Here is a 20,031-nt window from a genome sequence, read left to right on the forward strand (position 1 = left end):
CGAGAACCAGATCACAAACACCAGGAAAGGTAACTAGGTATACGTGTACGCTGTTGACTCCTGTAACCTTAGGGTTAGAATCATAATTATTATCATTAGAGAAGAGCTGGGTGCATGCTTGGGGGAGAGCACGGTCACCGTGACACGTGTGCCATGTTGAGGCTACGATTATAAGAACAGTACATGTTACGATGTACCAAGTCTACAAAGTCTGTAGGGCATATTGAAACACTGGTGCACAAGAAGAAGTCCTATTGTATCCTTGCAGGTGAGGGCTAGAGACGAGGCAAAATTGGCAAAACCTATAAAAATTTAGATCCAATCTAAGTCCAAGCAGAGAGTCCGCAGATAGAGTGAGGAGAGTGAGAAAGATAGAAAAGATCATCCAGTAAAAAAACTCGGCGCATAAAAAAGAAGTTCCAGTTGCAAAACAATACATGAATACATAAAGCGGCCATGTTCCAGCCATGCCAGCAAGTAAAGTTCTATTTCAAAAAGAAAAGAAGAAGAGGAGCTAAGGGGTCGTCGCAAAAGTTTTTTGTCGTCCCTGAAACGAACATGATTCATTTGGGGGGGAGGGGGTGCGAGCCAAAATCACAAGTCGACCGACACTGTACATATGACATGTACATGCATGCGATTTTCGTCGTCCAGCATAGCAAGCTGTGTTCGTTTCAGAGGGAGGGGAGGGGGTCCGAGTACGAAATGAACGATGTTCGTTTCAGGGACGACAGAAAACTTTTGCGACGACCCCTAAGTCAGCTCGGCACCCTATCAACTTGGGTGTTACGCAAACACAGATGATGATTTGTGCAAGTTGAGGTGCACAGCACTGAAAGACATGCACATGGAGAAAACAATGCAGGCAGGCTAAACTAAAAAAACAGTATCAGCATTAGCATCTAGGGTGAAGACGGCGGCTATTGTTGATGAGAGGACAAGAAGCAGAAGAGCATGTTGGTATATTATACTAGAGAATTATAAGGGCAATACTAGTGGAGCATGTGCACCATTATTATGTGCACCAACAATACGGGCGGCTCCTAAACAATACAATGAACAGCAGGCTGAAGGAAAGATAAGGCAGGCCAAGGTGACTACAGCCAAAGAGTAGACAGCTGTGCAAAGCAGCTCGTTGCTGCCAGAGGGGCAGTATAAATTACTGGGTGGCAAAGACAAGACTATCAGACAAGATTTAGAGGTAGGAGTGGCTATCGGGATTACACCGTACCACTGAGACTATGCGAGTGGGCATACGTCGAGCCAGCACGCGCGGCAGATGTTCCGTTGCGACTATTCATCATGCTTTCGGAGATGCTGGCCTCGACATGACCGATTGCGCCACTTGAAACACCAGACATAGCACCTAGCAACAGGAACGCAAAATAAAACCCGACTAAGCACATGCAATATCTACACCCGCACTCCTTACATACACAGGGTTCGCACCAAGTCATGAAAATATTATTCAAGGGTTTTCAAGGGCCCCAAACCCCATTTTTTCAAGGACATTCAAGGACATTAGTTGGTGGGCGACTGGAACAGATGCTGCTATCGTTGCTGAGTCTGACGGAGACGGCTGGGTGGAAACGAAGAACTGGTTCACGGTGACCACGTTCTGCTCCGCCAGGTCTTTGTGCTTGCCGCCTTTCGCGTGGCTTCGAAGGGCTGACTCGCCCATCGCGGCAATATCGACCACCTTTTTGCACAGAGTGCATTTGGCTTGTCGCTTGTTGCCGGGGACAGACGCCAACCATCTACGAAACTCGGTCTTCTGTAGCCATTGCTCCTGAAAAACACACTTGCCATCTGGCATGATTGCAAAATGCTTCACTACGGCACTACTTACTATTATGACAGGCAAAACCATGCGCCCCACAAAGTCCTCCGAGAATGAAATGATGAAGAAGAAAGTGGCGATGATCGACGGTCAAAGTCCGACTCGACTCCCACTTTTGTAGCGAAAAGTTGGTTTAGTTCGCCGTTGCGACACACGTTCTCTGCACATGTACTAGCTGCTACTCAGTACTACCAAGAGTGGATCCACTCTTGGTACTAGATCTACGGACTACGGTACCGGTTACGGGTACCCAGCAGTGCGCGTAGACCTACTGCATGAACGTGAGTAGATCTACCGCATTCAAACCCAAATTCAAGGAAAAACACACTTTTTTCAAAAATTCAAGCACCCACACGAAAATTCAAGGATATTCAAGCACTTTCAAATCCGGCTTTGACATTCAAGGACTTTCAAGGAATTCAAGGAGTGGTGCGGACCCTGATACAGCAATGCGCTCACTCGTGTTGTTGTTGAAACTTAGTAATGTTCTATTGAACACACAATCCAGTTGAAAAATGGGCATTGAAATTTGGTGACAGGACATTTCTAGCACACCGCAGAGAACACAACAAAACTGTAAATACAAATACATGTAGGTGCATGGCTAGTCTGGTGCAAGGCAGCTGAGCACAAACCACCTGGCACATTTACACCCGGTCAAGAAACAGATGAACAAAAAGCAGCGATCTGACACTACAAAACTCCGGGAGAAAGAACATGTAGACGAAGGAAAGAGAGAAGCATGCTATGCGCAAGACCCAGTACACGAAGGAAAGAGAGAAGCATGCTATGCGCAAGACCCAGTACACGAAGGAAAGAGAGAAGCATGCTATGCGCAAGACCCAGTACACGAAGGAAAGAGAGAAGCATGCTATGCGCAAGACCCAGTACACGAAGGAAAGAGAGAAGCATGCTATGCGCAAGACCCAGTACACGAAGGAAAGAGAGAAGCATGCTATGCGCAAGACCCAGTACACGAAGGAAAGAGAGAAGCATGCTATGCGCAAGACCCAGTACACGAAGGAAAGAGAGAAGCATGCTATGCGCAAGACCCAGTACACGAAGGAAAGAGAGAAGCATGCTATGCGCAAGACCCAGTACACGAAGGAAAGAGAGAAGCATGCTATGCGCAAGACCCAGTACACGAAGGAAAGAGAGAAGCATGCTATGCGCAAGACCCAGTACACGAAGGAAAGAGAGAAGCATGCTATGCGCAAGACCCAGTACACGAAGGAAAGAGAGAAGCATGCTATGCGCAAGACCCAGTACACGAAGGAAAGAGAGAAGCATGCTATGCGCAAGACCCAGTACACGAAGGAAAGAGAGAAGCATGCTATGCGCAAGACCCAGTACACGAAGGAAAGAGAGAAGCATGCTATGCGCAAGACCCAGTACACGAAGGAAAGAGAGAAGCATGCTATGCGCAAGACCCAGTACACGAAGGAAAGAGAGAAGCATGCTATGCGCAAGACCCAGTACACGAAGGAAAGAGAGAAGCATGCTATGCGCAAGACCCAGTACACGAAGGAAAGAGAGAAGCATGCTATGCGCAAGACCCAGTACACGAAGGAAAGAGAGAAGCATGCTATGCGCAAGACCCAGTACACGAAGGAAAGAGAGAAGCATGCTATGCGCAAGACCCAGTACACGAAGGAAAGAGAGAAGCATGCTATGCGCAAGACCCAGTACACGAAGGAAAGAGAGAAGCATGCTATGCGCAAGACCCAGTACACGAAGGAAAGAGAGAAGCATGCTATGCGCAAGACCCAGTACACGAAGGAAAGAGAGAAGCATGCTATGCGCAAGACCCAGTACACGAAGGAAAGAGAGAAGCATGCTATGCGCAAGACCCAGTACACGAAGGAAAGAGAGAAGCATGCTATGCGCAAGACCCAGTACACGAAGGAAAGAGAGAAGCATGCTATGCGCAAGACCCAGTACACGAAGGAAAGAGAGAAGCATGCTATGCGCAAGACCCAGTACACGAAGGAAAGAGAGAAGCATGCTATGCGCAAGACCCAGTACACGAAGGAAAGAGAGAAGCATGCTATGCGCAAGACCCAGTACACGAAGGAAAGAGAGAAGCATGCTATGCGCAAGACCCAGTACACGAAGGAAAGAGAGAAGCATGCTATGCGCAAGACCCAGTACACGAAGGAAAGAGAGAAGCATGCTATGCGCAAGACCCAGTACACGAAGGAAAGAGAGAAGCATGCTATGCGCAAGACCCAGTACACGAAGGAAAGAGAGAAGCATGCTATGCGCAAGACCCAGTACACGAAGGAAAGAGAGAAGCATGCTATGCGCAAGACCCAGTACACGAAGGAAAGAGAGAAGCATGCTATGCGCAAGACCCAGTACACGAAGGAAAGAGAGAAGCATGCTATGCGCAAGACCCAGTACACGAAGGAAAGAGAGAAGCATGCTATGCGCAAGACCCAGTACACGAAGGAAAGAGAGAAGCATGCTATGCGCAAGACCCAGTACACGAAGGAAAGAGAGAAGCATGCTATGCGCAAGACCCAGTACACGAAGGAAAGAGAGAAGCATGCTATGCGCAAGACCCAGTACACGAAGGAAAGAGAGAAGCATGCTATGCGCAAGACCCAGTACACGAAGGAAAGAGAGAAGCATGCTATGCGCAAGACCCAGTACACGAAGGAAAGAGAGAAGCATGCTATGCGCAAGACCCAGTACACGAAGGAAAGAGAGAAGCATGCTATGCGCAAGACCCAGTACACGAAGGAAAGAGAGAAGCATGCTATGCGCAAGACCCAGTACACGAAGGAAAGAGAGAAGCATGCTATGCGCAAGACCCAGTACACGAAGGAAAGAGAGAAGCATGCTATGCGCAAGACCCAGTACACGAAGGAAAGAGAGAAGCATGCTATGCGCAAGACCCAGTACACGAAGGAAAGAGAGAAGCATGCTATGCGCAAGACCCAGTACACGAAGGAAAGAGAGAAGCATGCTATGCGCAAGACCCAGTACACGAAGGAAAGAGAGAAGCATGCTATGCGCAAGACCCAGTACACGAAGGAAAGAGAGAAGCATGCTATGCGCAAGACCCAGTACACGAAGGAAAGAGAGAAGCATGCTATGCGCAAGACCCAGTACACGAAGGAAAGAGAGAAGCATGCTATGCGCAAGACCCAGTACACGAAGGAAAGAGAGAAGCATGCTATGCGCAAGACCCAGTACACGAAGGAAAGAGAGAAGCATGCTATGCGCAAGACCCAGTACACGAAGGAAAGAGAGAAGCATGCTATGCGCAAGACCCAGTACACGAAGGAAAGAGAGAAGCATGCTATGCGCAAGACCCAGTACACGAAGGAAAGAGAGAAGCATGCTATGCGCAAGACCCAGTACACGAAGGAAAGAGAGAAGCATGCTATGCGCAAGACCCAGTACACGAAGGAAAGAGAGAAGCATGCTATGCGCAAGACCCAGTACACGAAGGACTGCCTACCAAAGTACTTGTATTTATAAAATACATACTGAGTCCGAGGTGTTTACGAGAAATAAAAAACCGACACAAAACCCGAGGCGAAGCCGAGGGTTTTGTGGAGGTTTTTTATAATTCGAGTAAACACGCGGACGAAGTATGTATTTTATTTAAATTATACTTATAAAAACCGATTTTCGTTTTGGATTTTCGTACCTATTTCTCTTGTTCTCATCTACCCCTAAAAAGAGGTTTTTTATACAGGTTTTTTATAGCCGGCAGGTTTTTTATACAGGTTTTTTATAGCCACCAGGTTTTTTATACAGGTGTGTATGAAGTATAGAAACTTCTAACCCTACACGACATTCAATGGAGGTTTTTATAAGTATAATTTAAAGGAACATATCACTTACCAGCTCCGCCACCGACAACCTCATCAAAGCGATAGGCACTGATATCCACTTCCATGCGCATCCATGCACAGTTGAGCAACTGATCAATAGTGGCGCGAGACTGTGGGTCAGGATGCAGCAGCCACAGCAGGATCTTCAGTAAGCCTGCGAGAGTGAGAGGTGTATTCAAGGTACATGTACACACCAACAGTGAGGAAATTAGTCTCACATTATGGGGATTGATTCCCAGCACATCCCACAGCATTCAACTCCTCCCTGGATATATTGAATTATATTCCTACCCAAGACAATCACAATCGAGAAGTAAAGGAAGGATATTGCGCATTCACCATACTGGAAAGAAATAATGTATGTCCACACCTTTAGGGTCACGGCAGTATTTTCGATTATACAGTCATGGCTTTTTAAATGAGATCGCGTTTGAAAAACATATTTTGTAACATGAAGCAAGAAATACTATACTAACAAAATTTCCAGCCCAGCAGAAAGGGCAAAAGGAAGATTTAGATTGGAATTTTTATGTGAACCTTTACTTGAAGTACTTTTATGCCATGGCGCAGTAGGTGGGTCATTTCGCATCTAAAATAGCCAGGAAAGCAGTGAGATTGAGGGCTATTTCAAATCTAGCGCCATGGCTTTTAGAGGTGCGGACCTGCGGTAAGTTGGTCACACCTCCGTCTAACCCAAGACTTGAGTACGAGTGAAATGACTACACGTACTAGTATATTGAAGTAGTACAGCCGTCCCTCTTTTATCCAGAACTTAGATTTGATAATCCGGCAGTCACACATTGCGCACCGTACCGGTGCACAGCTTGCCAGGCCAGGCCAGTCTACATCAGTGCATGGTCTAGTCTGCACTTTTCCGAGCCTTCACTCCGTTCTGTCACTTCTTCCTGACCTGTCTATCCTCGGTGCATCGTTTTTTCCCTTGTCAAAATGCCGAAGCGTCAACGGACTGAGCTGACCGCCGAGATAAAAAAAAGACATGATTTTGTCTTTACGGCAAGAGTCACCCTAAAGCCTTGCAAAACCCGACAGCTGGCGAGATTGGGACAAAGCATGGCATACGAATTGTCTGCTCCGACATTGGTGATGTCCTGCGCTGCAGTGAGAAGCTGCTAGAACTTGAGCTAGATCCAGGCCAGGCAATGGCCTAGCTGCGAAGCGAATCGCCACGCCAAGCACACAGACTTGGAGCGTGCCTTGTTTCTTTGGCATACCGAGCTGTCGAGTGCTCCTTCCGATGAGATGCTGCAAGCGAAGGCGAAGGAGTTCGGGGAGAAGCTCGGCGTGTCTGATTTCGGGTACTCGAAAGGTTGGCTAGCCAGCTTCAAGAAGCAACACGGGATTAAGCAGTACGTTCGGCACGGAGAGGCGGCGAGCGTGGATGCTACAGGTGTTGTTTCTGGGCAAGAAAAATTAAGGGCTACGCTGTTGGAGTACGCTCTAGCCGACATTTACAACTTCGACAAGACTGGGCAGTTCTTCTGACTAGAGCCCAATCGGACCCTGGCGACTAGCCCAGTGAGCGGCTCAAAGAAATGCAAAGAACGCATGACGCTTGGCGTTTGGGCCAATGCACACGGTGGTGACAAGATAAAGCCGTTTGTGATTGGAAAATCTGCTCGCCCCACTGCATTACCCGGAACTGGGATGTTCAGCAGCTTGTCACGTGTCGTAACAACAGCAAGGTGTGGATGACAGACGAGCTGTTTAGCAATTGCCTCCAGTCGTTCAACAGTCGAATGCGCGCACAGGATCGACATGTTCCGCTACCGGTGGACAATGCATCCAGCTACAAGCGTGACTTCGACTTGTCCAACACGACTTTGGAGTTCTTGCCCCCCCCCCCCCACACCACATACAAATTGCAACCTATGGACGCTGGTATCATCCAGAACTTTGAAGTCCAGTACAAGAAGCAGCTTATCAAGAAAGATTGTGATTGCAATGTGTAATCAATACAATAATTTGAAATTCGAGTACATTATACGCATGTAGGCATACAGTAGTAGGGCCTGCACTCGGGACACAGGAGATACAGGAGATAGAAGTGCTTTGCATGCTCAGATGCACAGGGCACTCGAAGTGTCTACCACAACAGCTCCAAGTATCGTACTCTACCCATTATGCTGTCAGATGCACTGGGTGCTTGGAATGTATACCATAACAGCTCCAAGTACCATACTAACGCTCAATGAACCGATAGTCAAAAACTGGAATAACTTCATCTCTATAATTGAAGTAATAAGGGCCGCAGTCAGCTAAAACATGTCTTTGGGGTTTCGTAATTTTTTTGAGACATTATGGAATGAAGAATAGTTTCTGTCGAGCACGTTCACGCTGTGCTTCATTCATCAATCCGTGGCGCGAGCATCTTGTCGAACTTCGTTCTCACACCACTTATTTGGCGGTCTAGTCCAAGCAGCTGGCGAGCAAAGCAACATTTTTCTGGAATACATTTTTAACCCCTAGACATGGTTTAGCTGGCCGTGGCCCGCCCATATATACCGTATTTTACCGGTTGTAAGTCGACCCCGGTTATAGGTCGACCGACCCCCGTATCCGGAGGTCTCAATTCTGTTTTTTAAAGTTATCACCCAACGAAGCACTACAAACTACTCCCTGCTACTAACACATCAGTAAATCATGTAAACATTCTTTATTGGAGGGTATCACGTCCCAACCCTCGAAAAAGGCCAATAAACTGGCAAAAATGTGTACACACGGTGCACTCGTCTTACAACCGGAAATTACGGCACTTCAAAGTAGAAGGTAAGCAGCAGAATTCGGCCGTTGAAAATTCTGCATACATTGACTACATTTTATCCCTGTCTACATTTCGACACCAGTTCCAGGTTCTGTACATAGCAAGATGTTGCTTCAAATTGCCACAACTTTTCAACCCCTGCCCAAGAACACCACCTCGTTCCTTACCAGGTGAAACACGGAACGGTGGCTGAAGCTGTCCGGTCAGGATGTCCTCAGCCTCGACAAACGGGTTCTCTCCAAAGACAAGGGTGTACAGAGTAACACCAAGTGACCACATTTCCAACTCGGGACCTGGGTACCTGAACAAGTACAGGCACAAAGCAAAGAACTCGGGACCAGGGTACCTGAACAAGTACAGGCACACGGCAAAGCGACTGTGAAACCAATTGCCATCGCATTTCATGATCACGAGTGAGACATGTATCCACAATTTCTGATGTGTCCCTGCAGGCTTCCAAACAGTTGCTTGTTTACTACCGGTATACCAAAGTAAGATAGATCAACTCCCAAGAAGAGCAGAGCAGAGCGCAATATGGTGGCGAAGTTGGAATTCCCAAAGCAGACACCACAAAGGAAAGCTTACCTGTTGCCCAGCAGAACTTCAGGTGAGCAGAACTCTAGCGTGCCGCAGAAAGTTGCAAACAGCCTACTGGGCTCCATGTAGGCCGCCGATCCAAAGTCTATCAGCTTGATGTTGAAGTCGTCGTCGATGATGACATTCTCATCCTGTGCGTTGAAAACAGTCACAGAACAGGAAAGCATGAGTGTGCTTCAGTTACAAATGGCATGACAAACTGCTATCCCACGGCACGGTGCTATTCGGGCGATTTCAGCCAATCAGCGGCCGTTCTGGGCGGGGTATATTCACCTATACACCCTGCTTGGTTCAGATGGGTCACGACAAGAGTAAACAATGGGGTTTTAGTATTGGTCCGGCTCTATATTGGGGAAAAAACCATGAGATGCTGTAAGAGATGAATCTCTTTTAGGCACAAGGTTTTAACTAGGGGTGAAACAATTATACCGAGTACTCGAGTACTCGCTCGGTTTTTTCAAAAATAATCGTACTCGGAATAAATCAGAGTACTCGTTCATACATGTTACATGCATTTACTACAGAAATCTGCAGTTTCAGGGCAGCAGTCGGCAGATGGTGATGTGCAGGCTGTGTGGTGAACATTTGTTCACGAGTAGAGAGAGCCCAAATGACCCACCAACCAATATACCCGAGAAAAATGACTGCTACTCGGTTCAATCAGGGTTGTATCATGTTATTTTAAAGCCCTTGGTGTACAATTTTTAGGAGATGAAAATACTCGAATACTCGAATATTCGATCGGAGAAAATCAGAGTACTCGAACTCGGGATCTCAGTGCCAACTTTCACCCCTAGTTTTAACGTTCTAAGAGGTGACTTACATGACGGCAGGATTCATCCCGTGCGTGATGCTACCATGGAGATTCAGTCACGTGTACTCATATTTTGGCGCGAACGTATCCCGCGAGCTATCCCGGTACGGCCCCGGTGCCGTGAGTGTGTGTGTGTGTGTGTGTGTGTGTGTGTGTGTGTGTGTGTGTGTGTGTGTGTGTGTTGGAAATGCATTCCATGGCCTGTTTTGTACTGCAGGTACTGTACGTGCATCCTGCCATGTGAATCGCTTTTCGCTTTTTCCCCATATCACGGCAAGCTCTCGGGATCACGTGCTTCGCTTCCCGGCGGGATGCACTGCCGTCGTGTTGCGAGCTGAGTGTGATGGCGTTGTCCGCCAGTGTACTGCCGCGTCTGAAGAGGAAGAACGTATCCAGTCTGAAGACAATGATTCTCGTTTGGACGTTCTATTCCATTCTCACTTAGCAGGATGCAACGAGGACAGTGATTTATGAAAGGTGAGTGGGTTTCTTGAACGGTGTTAAAGAACTTATTGGTGTGCTTTTCCCTCTCATATGCTGCAAGCGAAAGGCCGGTACGACTTCGGAGTTTGAGGCCGAGAAGAACTGCCCCGCCCACACCATTGCCACCTTGCAGAAGAGTGCAGACCAGTACGCTGATGATGCGGAACGAAGCGGTGATCTAGCCCCGATCACCCAGTCCAACAGCCACCGGCGAGCGGCCAAGGAGAAGTTGACTAAGTTGCAAGCTCATAATGGGAAGACTTGCAGTGATGTGTGTGCATGCGTTTGTGTGTGGTAATGATCATGTTTTGTGAGGAAGAGGGTTGGGATGAGTCGAAAATGGGCCTCGGAAGGGCCTTGAAAACGTTCCCTGTGTTCGTACAAACCATGTACTAATACACTGACCTTGACATCCCTGTGAACAATGCCGTTGGAATGCAAATACTGGATAGCTTGGGCAATCTAAAATACACACAGACACACACATCAGACAAAGATGAAAATGCATTGCGTACGCACTTGGCCTCAAACCCGTTAGGTGCACGCACGGACCCAAGAATCCTCCTCAGTCCCCACAAGGATGACAGATGGTTTGGTCGGGAGTGGAAATCGACAGGCCAAAACGAATGACACAGACAAAGTACTACCGACATGGACAACACTTCAAGGTTGGTGTTCATCAATACCGTAGAGAGTATTTATAGTCAATAATTATGAACCGGTTGTGGCAAGCGAAATCCTACACTTGCCACAGGAGAGAGCACGAATGGACTTCAATGATGTAATGCATTGTGCAGAGCTTGTACGACAAAGCCGTATGCATCCTAAAGAGATCCATAGCTACAGCTAGCTGCAGGAGCACATCAGGAGTGAAAGCACCCTGTGCCCATTCATATTCAGAAGCACTCTGGCACCTTCAGGGACGCCTCGACTACTACACATTGTGCGATGAGTACGAGCACTACAATGGACCAATACAAGCTGTACAAACCACCAGTACCATGTACGCAGGGCCCCGAATGTTATTAAACCTTGCACGCACGCAAGCGCACACACACACACACACAGGCAATCATACACATCTGTCATGCAGGCAGCCGCTGATACTGTCTCGCAACATTAGGAGTAGGCCGTCTGTCCCCAGCACACCTACCTGCCGGAAGATGTAACTGGTGAGTGGCTCGTCCATTCTGGGGTTCTGATCGATGAACTCAAACAAATCCATACCATGGCCGTGCCGCTCCATCACCATCTGGTAGTACTCATCATTCTCATACACTTCAATTGCCTGCATCAAGACACACACATACACACGGAGAGAGGGGAAAATAATCACACGCCTAGCATAGAATACAAGCCCATGTCCCTTAACCCCCCACCACCACCACCCCTCTCGTACAGGGTCAATATAAAACACTGATCAAGGAAGAAAAAACGGAAGAGGGAGAGATCAGAGTGTGTGCTGCAAACCAGTGCTGAGTAGGTAGTGGCACATGTACACATTACGTGACATATTCTGTACTTGTACCACCCTGCCAAAACAACAGCACTGCATATGAAGTTACACAGTTGATCATACCTTGACGATATTCGGATGCTCCAGACGCCTGAGTAGGACGATTTCCAGAGGTACTGCTAACGGCCGCTCAGGCAGCTGGGGTTTGACAGTGTCTGATCGCTGTAGGCTGACCGCATTGAACTCCTCCTCCGTCAGGTCCTTCCAGCTTTCCTTCAGCACTGAGGTCTTGCGAATGAACTTGATAACAACCTACACACACATACACACACACATGCGCATAATCATGTAAGGAATGTGGATAAACGCGGTGATGGCATTGAAGGCCATAGAATTGGGAAGCAGCATTTTCACAGGTAACAGCTGACAAAAATAACAGAAACTTAATTCTCTGCGAAAATCACAATAATGGGCACCAGCTTAGCGGAAGACTCACGGAGCGACTTGTAAAACGAGATATGGCCAGTTTCACCTCGCCAAACGCTCCCTTGCCAATAGACTTCAGAGTCATGTAATTGCTCTCGTAATCGCCGGCAAACATCTGCCGTGCTTCCTCGTCGTCGCCAAGTATGCACGATTGTCCGAGGGTGCTGGCAAACGACGCCACCGTATTGGTGGCACGCTGGAGGCCGCCGCCAAGACTGCTACCACCCATGCTCGGCTCGTCTTCATCTTCACCAGAGTCATCGCTGTCCGGCTCCTCAGGCAGGGCAGCTACTTGTGCTGCTCCGGATGGCACAGACTGTGGGGAAAGCAATATGAGAACACACAGAACAACATTTACTGTTGAGAGTATTCACAAGATATTGCCAACAGGTGAGACCGTACTGCTGCAGCACAAAGCAGTACAGTGATCAATCTACACCAGCCCCCCCCCCCCCCTAACAACATAAGAAGTAGATGACGGTCGACCCAATGATCATGAATAACATTTCCAAGAAGTTGGCAAGAACACCAACTGACCTTTTTCGAGGCACTCCTTGATACTGGTCCAGAATCATCATCATAGTCACTGTCAACGAAGCCATGCTTGGCAAGGGAAATGTTGAGATAGGACTGATCAAGGCGACAGAGCGGGTCCACCTCCACATTGGCGTCGCGCTGGATCCACACGCAGAACAGCGTCTGGCTGTTGTCCAGTATAACGGTCTTGACCTGGGCAAGAACGTCCAGCGATGTTGCATCTCGATGGCGTACCGTCGTGGGTAGAGTCACACCAGTGATCCTACTCTGCAGCCGGCAGTACACAAGGAACAGAAAAGAAAGAATATTGTACATCAACTAAATTTCGTTTGCATTCAACCTGGGTGTTAAAGTGCCAAACACTTAAAACAATTCTAGTAGATGGCCGGGATAATCCACACAGCTACTAGCATAATGATTTGCCACTCATATAGACATAGTGACGTCAAAGGAAGAAGAGACAAACCGGCAATAAAGAATACTGTCAGGATCACTGCTTGTGACTCACCACATCCAATTGTCCGCGGTCAGCCCACTGCTGCTGTGTTGCACGCCAGCTCTGAGACAGCGAAGATGCACCGCGGCTACCGGACGTTCTGGACACCGGTGTGTGGCGGTGAGCGACGGGCGACAGGATGAGGCGCGGCGACATGACCAGGCCGCCACCGCTGGCGCTGTGCACGTTGCGCAGGAACTCGGACTGGAACGGCGAGGCGCTACTGGACTGGTGGTACGAAGCGGCGGACGCCGAGCGATAGCCGCCCGGTGCCACCAGCTCATGCATGCCACTGCTCAGGCTCCTCAGCGGCCCAATGCTCTCAACCGTCGTGGACGTGCCACTAGAACGCAGTGTCGGGCTGGCGGTGGAGTGACGCTGGTCAATGTCCGCGCTCGACAGATTGGGAGTGAGCGCCGCGTCCGGGGTGCTAGTTACCGGCAGTCGCATAGCCTCCAGTCGCTTGTTCATGGGTGCACTCGCCGAAAACACATCACCGTCCACGTCGGAGTCATCGCAGGAGGACGCCAGATCGGCAGCCAGGCGAGGCAGCGGCACGTCAACGGAGTCATCTGAACCGCATGGGCTGGGTATTTGTGACTGGGACAGGGTCAAGATGTTGAACAAGTCGGGCAAAACAAGACTCATCTCCTGCAGTGCAGCCAAGAAAAACACACACACACACACACACAATGTAGTCACGTGTAGGAAAGGATGCTGAAGCAAGGATTCAGTGAGCTTGCCCTGTGCTTTTACTATTTAGACAGAGGTTACAATTGAAGAATCAAGTTCAGGTAACGCCAAGAGTGTATACCGTATTTTTCCGGTTGTAAGTCGACCTTTTACGACTTAAAATAGAAGGAGAAAGGGTGGGGGTCGACTTACAACCGGGATTCGACTTACAACCGGGAACTATCAGAATCTTACAAAAAATTACCTGAACTGCATGCACGAGTGCACTATGTGTACACATTTTTCCAGTTTATTGGTCTTTTGAAGGATTGGGATGTTATAACCTCCAACAAGGAATGTTTACATGATTTGTTGATGTGTTAATAGCAGGGAGGGGTTCGTAGTGCTTCTTTGGGTGAAAACTTTAAAACACAGAATTGAGACCTCCGGATACGGGGGTCGACCTATAACCGGGGTCGACTTACAACCGGTAAAATACGGTAACCTCCCAAGAGTGTGAGTTTCTGTCAGAGAGTGCTTGTTTATTACTCCGCTGCTCGCTAAAAACGGGCTGGAAACATACAACAGCGACACTGCACCACGTGATGCGAGTTTTCGCCGTCGGCGCACCCCATAGAAAGGGTATCAGGAGTTGCACACTCTTGGGGGCTTATATACTCTTGGTAACGCTATAAGCTGCATTCAAACCATCTTTTCCAATTCCTCATAAAGCATAGTGCACTACTTTGAGTACTTTCCTGACAAGGTACTAATAGACATCATATCCATTGTAGGAGAAAGTCGCCTGAACACTCTGGGAAAGCTTAGTCTCCTAAGAATAGCACAGCTGCATGAAACGTTGAAGTAGAGACTGCTTTGTTTGGTATATCCAATTGGCTGCCTATGCGTGGGCAGACTTTATTTATTTCACCGTCGCATGGCAAAAGCCAAGACAAAGGAGGGGGGATTTTAAGAACAAGGACATGACTCACCTTTCCTACAAGATCACTTTCATCGTAGCCGAATAGTCGACGGCTGAACGACGAGTTGCAGGAGTGGATAGCACCATTCTCGCGTACAGTCATCAGACCGCTCAGGTTAGCGTAGATCCACACCACCACGCACAGTGCACAGTCCGGATGCTTGAACACGGCGTGATCGTGCGGGAACGACGAGCCGCCAGCGGTGTCCGCCCTAGCACGTACGGCAACGGACACTGGACAGCGCTGGCCCGACTTGAGGCCGGCAGTGGCTTCCTGAATCAGTACATCCTGAAGGCAAACACACACACACACACACAAAACAGTAGAAGCACACACACACACACACACACACACACACACACACACACACACACACACACACACACACACACACACACACACAGTCACACGTGTACTGATTTACTATGGAGCACATTATGACACGCATCAAGCCCTTCTGCACAAACAACACACCAAGAACAAGACGGTTCCAAACCTGAAAAGGCGGCGTTCTTAGTGAAAAGATCTACAACATAACTTCAGCCGGTAAGGTCACACCATAAACAGGAACGATAGATACTCCCTGTAATAGGGAACTCACATCACAACTATTTACGACCACGTCTGTGCCTGGCTGTTGAATGCCTTGTATGACTCAGACTGCATACAGGTGGGAGTGTGTCAGTGTTGTTTGTAGTAAAATGAAAAATGAAAATAGGGATTCACTGGCCAGAAAAAGCCACTTCAACCAGCCGCGTGGTGTAGACCAGGCTAAAATTGTTGTGATCTCGAACTAAATTAGTGGCGATCATTTCATCAGCCTTGCAAGCTGATCGAATGGTGTAATCCCAGCACAAATTGCTATGTCTAACATAGTGTGTTCGCTATCATCACTTCAGGGTTGGGCAGGAGTATGAGTATGAGTATATTTGTAGTGTTGGCTCAACCGAGATGGTAGACAGCTGCAATTAAAGTCGTCACTGCCAAAGGTTGGCACCAACGCTGGATGGTTGGACATGAAGCGACGGCACGCTCATTCCATGGATTGAAAGTACAAAGTAAACATACTCTGCTTCCGAACCCTACCCAACTGTAGCAGAGTCCCCGCCATCTCTGGATATGCCTGTCGACTGAGCCACCGTTGCTACTAATAGGATTTTTCTCTCTTTGAAGAATCAGCTTTATTAAAAAATCTTGTGTGCGGAAATTACGAACTAAGATGTTGCAAATTCAGTGGTATTATTTGAAGGTGGCGGCTGCTCCTAACAAGCTTTCACATTAGGAGCAGCCAAGTAACACGTTAGTTCCTAAAATTCATGATTCAGATCTTCAGATTCAGTGAACAAGTCCCTGTACTAGTACCGTAAAGTACCGTTGATCCGCCTCCTCTCTAATTCCCGCCCCCTGTCGATTTTCTACCTGTGAAGCGACTTTGGCGTATACAACGAAATACGATGCGCATGCACTGCTGTACACAAAACGTGCTAATCCATGATGAAAATGTGCACAATCCAGCACATCGAGTCTGATCCTCCACGTTGTTGTACATCGTACTGCACTTGACAGCCTTGATCTAATTCCCGCCCCCTGCCGAAAACCCAGCTGGGAAGCGACATGGCATGGGGGGGCGGATCAACAGTACTTAACGGTAGTAGCTCATAGTCACAACTGAGAACTCACAAGTAATTTTGGCTGTTATGTGAATCCCCTATTTAATAGGGGATTCACAATAGTATTAGCACGTAGTAACTGCACGTACACCAGTCACTACTGAGCACATCGAGTGCAAACTACATACGAGGCCACATACCTTGTCAAAGTCCTCACTGGTGGTACAGTCCGGGTCAGGCAGGCGAAATGCATTGACGATGTGGCACATGGTGCGGCCGACAAGTTCAGACGCCTCATAGCCAAACATAGCCTTGGCCGTGCCGTCCGTGTGAACAATCACTCCCTGACAAAACACACACACAAGACCTAGTGATTATCCATCGCAAATACAGGCGCAAGATGCACGTGAGAGGCAGTGGTCACATAACTTTCTACGGCCATGTGGCTTTGGTTAATCTGACTGCAAAAATGCACGGGCAGATGGGCAATCCAATAGGCAAGAACACTGTACAGTGTAGAACTATAATGAATAAATGATACTGTTGTTTCTTGTAAGTCTGCTCTCACAAATAGAAACTCAATACAATCGGACACTAGTACTGTTCACTGCACTGTGGCTGGTAGATTGGCACTGTGTGAGCATACTCGGGGTGTCTGCCTATGTACCGGTATGCAGCCTTGGCACCGGCGACAACACTCACATCTTTGTTCAGAGCCAGTACGGCACTGCTGCGCTCAACCGGCTCCATCACGGCAATGCAGCGAGGCTGCGGCTGCACCGTCAGCATCTTCATCCACAGAGAGACGGGGAACACTCCGCCGTGACTGTTGATCACATCCACCTGGATAGCAGCACATCATACAAATGACCAGGGCGATGTTCGTTTCAGGGATGACTTTTGCGACGGCCAATTATAAACTCATACGCAGCGAATTACTATAGAGAACCATTGTCCATGTCCCCAATTTTTTCAAGTTGACCCTTTGTAGCGAACCATTTTGGTGTATAACAGAACCATGTCTTGTTGGGGAGCATGTATTAAAATAAGTGCACTCATGCATTCACGGGCAGCATGCCAGGCTTGACATGTTGCTTGAATAGCGTGAGTGCATCTCTGTTATAAAGAACTGTGCCTATAGAGAACAAAAATTCAAGCATGTCGGTGTTCCAATACATCTAGAGTCGACTGTACATGGAACCATTGTGTCTTTCTATCAGCGGCCGTCGTGAGTTCCCTTTGGGAACGGACACGATCATTTACATTTTTTTAAACAACGAATGCGGGCTAATTCGAATACTGTAGAATCTCGAGGATAAACCCGTTGGCTTCTCTGATTCAAAAGGGCCATTGGATGGGCTTATAATATGTGGACACGGGCTTATACATCGATCGAGATATGCATCAATAAAAGCGCAGGAAGTACTGTTAATACCTGCAGTTAATTTTACACTTTACATACAGCTACCTGTACATTCAGGTAACAAAAGAGGGAAATGAACGATGCGCACATTCAAGTAAGCCCATGGGCTTGTATGCCGAAGCCTCGTTGCATGCAGTCTTTACCTGGGCCTATGCACGGGCATGGGCTTATCCACGGGATTCCATAGTACTAGTATTCAATTTATTCAAACCTTTCCTCAGGATAAAGACCTATAAGTGCAGTGTATTATGCTAACTGCGGGATATTTAAAGCACTCGGGTAATTAGGGGCACTCCTCTAAATTTGGGGAGGGGTGGAGGTGGAAATACAGGGATTTCAGTGTATCAAATTAAAAAAAATACATATCACTTACCACTTTGCCCTTGACCATCACCACCTTGCCATCAGCATCAATGTTGGACTCAATGAGGTCGTTCTGGCGTGCCCGGTCCAGTGAGTATGCCAGCAAATCGGGGAACCGCACGCCAACGATCTCCGACGGTGTACAGGCAAACATGTCGCATGCAACATTATTTGCAACCAGCACTGAAGAGTCACGCAGATCAATGGTTAGGAGTGCCTTGTGCGGGTTGCGAGATGTAGTGGGGAAGAGCGGGCCGTCTTCCCTATCTGGCAGGAAGTCGTTCAGCTCGAAATCCTCAGCGGTTGCATTACTGCCATTCGGTGGCGTCATTTCACCACGAGTTTGCAACCGGGCGGCTCCAACGAACGATTCTCGCTTTCTGGCCTGGCTAGCAAACGAGAAGCTGTGCATGCTATCGGAATTGAACTGTGAGAGAGTAGTACGCCGCTCACCCAGCCGATCTATTGGGATATCCTCTGCGTCGTCATCGGACAAAAGGTCACTGGAACTCTTTGACCTGGTACCACTTCCGCGGTGGCTGTGTGCATCCTTGTGGTCAAAGCTCCTGCTGTAGCCAACTCCTTCTCCTCCGGCCATCCTCGCACTTGCACCGACTCTGAGGAAGTCGAGCTGGGCCGGATAGCGGGGAGAGCCAAAGCGATCCGCTCCAATCTGCAGTCCGAGGCATTTGTGGAAACTTCCCGTCCTGTCCAACGCAGATCCCGGTCTGCTGCTGGATTCATTGTCGCCTGGTGTGCGTAGCCCAGCAGCAAGATGGTCATCCTGATCACATTCAAATAATGACAAAAAAAATCAAGTAAATGGTCATGTCCAATCTCCCCGGACAACGGAATGGGACATCAATGTACAAATCAAAGTGATTAAAATCCTAGTGTATATTCATCAATCAATCAACATGGTCAAGGAAGCTGCACAAAACATAACGGTATAATTAGGTACTAATACCATACAGCCCATGCATCGTGGACGAAATGCTGCACATGAAAAGCATTCAGCATTTACGTACCGGGTAATGATGACGACCTTGTGTCGGACTTGTCAGGACTACAGCTACTGTTTGCTGCGCAGTACTCGACCCACTCTCCAAGTACCTACTTGAAGTTGAGCTCCCTTTCTGGGATACGCGTGGGCTTGGGCTTGGGCTTGGGCTTGGGCTTTTAGTGTCAGGTGAGGCTGAGCGATTTAGAAGTGCAGTACTCATATCTACCTTCTTCGCCCGCTGCAAGGGCAAGCGTGCGACTACCAAATCTCAATCCTTCCCGATACTGAATTTTACGACAGTTGGTTCCACAACTAATTACTTGCACAAGGAATGGTACCAGCCTTTGAAGCTCCCACAATCAGGACAACACGAGATCACAGTCATACTCATAGCCATTCAGCTTGGACAAGGAGTCATCAGTAGGTTTAGTTTGTTCAGTTTGAACGTTGGCGCTCATTTCCCAACGCTCCACCGCGTCATCGCCTGACTCGTTTTAGTACGTCGTAGATCTGCTGCGCGTTTGCGCGCCGTAGATCTACGCTCTCGCGCCCTGCCGCGCTAGCGCAGCATCCTAGCCTAGCCTAGCCTGTCGAGTGTCGACCATACACATGCGCTAGTGGCCTATCGATTCATGACA

At 48.3% G+C, this 20,031-nt stretch overlaps 2 protein-coding genes across 2 annotated transcripts in view; one reads left to right on the forward strand and one right to left on the reverse strand.

The window, feature by feature from the left end:
- LOC135815482 (large ribosomal subunit protein eL20-like) overlaps positions 1-1,992 on the forward strand; it is a 40,386-nt gene extending 38,394 nt beyond the window's left edge. The window contains exon 5 of the mRNA XM_065328787.1: positions 1,945-1,992. Coding sequence (XP_065184859.1) covers positions 1,945-1,977 — 33 coding nt within the window. The 3' untranslated portion in view covers positions 1,978-1,992. The remainder of the gene's footprint in view (positions 1-1,944) is intronic.
- On the reverse strand, positions 41-19,809 carry LOC135815476 (PAS domain-containing serine/threonine-protein kinase-like). Its single transcript, XM_065328781.1, has 15 exons — positions 19,419-19,809; positions 18,401-19,174; positions 17,307-17,447; positions 16,805-16,948; positions 15,004-15,282; positions 13,352-13,990; positions 12,844-13,110; positions 12,317-12,622; positions 11,944-12,132; positions 11,518-11,652; positions 10,770-10,826; positions 9,056-9,198; positions 8,638-8,771; positions 5,699-5,842; positions 41-1,366 (listed from the first exon to the last, which is right to left on the reverse strand). The coding sequence occupies exons 1-15, from the start codon at positions 19,611-19,613 to the stop codon at positions 1,221-1,223; spliced, it is 3,693 nt and encodes a 1,230-aa protein (XP_065184853.1). The 5' UTR covers positions 19,614-19,809; the 3' UTR covers positions 41-1,220.
- Positions 19,810-20,031: the final 222 nt, after the last annotated feature.

Source organism: Sycon ciliatum, chromosome 4 (genome assembly GCF_964019385.1).
Source record: "Sycon ciliatum chromosome 4, ocSycCili1.1, whole genome shotgun sequence".
In the NCBI taxonomy this organism is placed as follows: domain Eukaryota; kingdom Metazoa; phylum Porifera; class Calcarea; order Leucosolenida; family Sycettidae; genus Sycon; species Sycon ciliatum.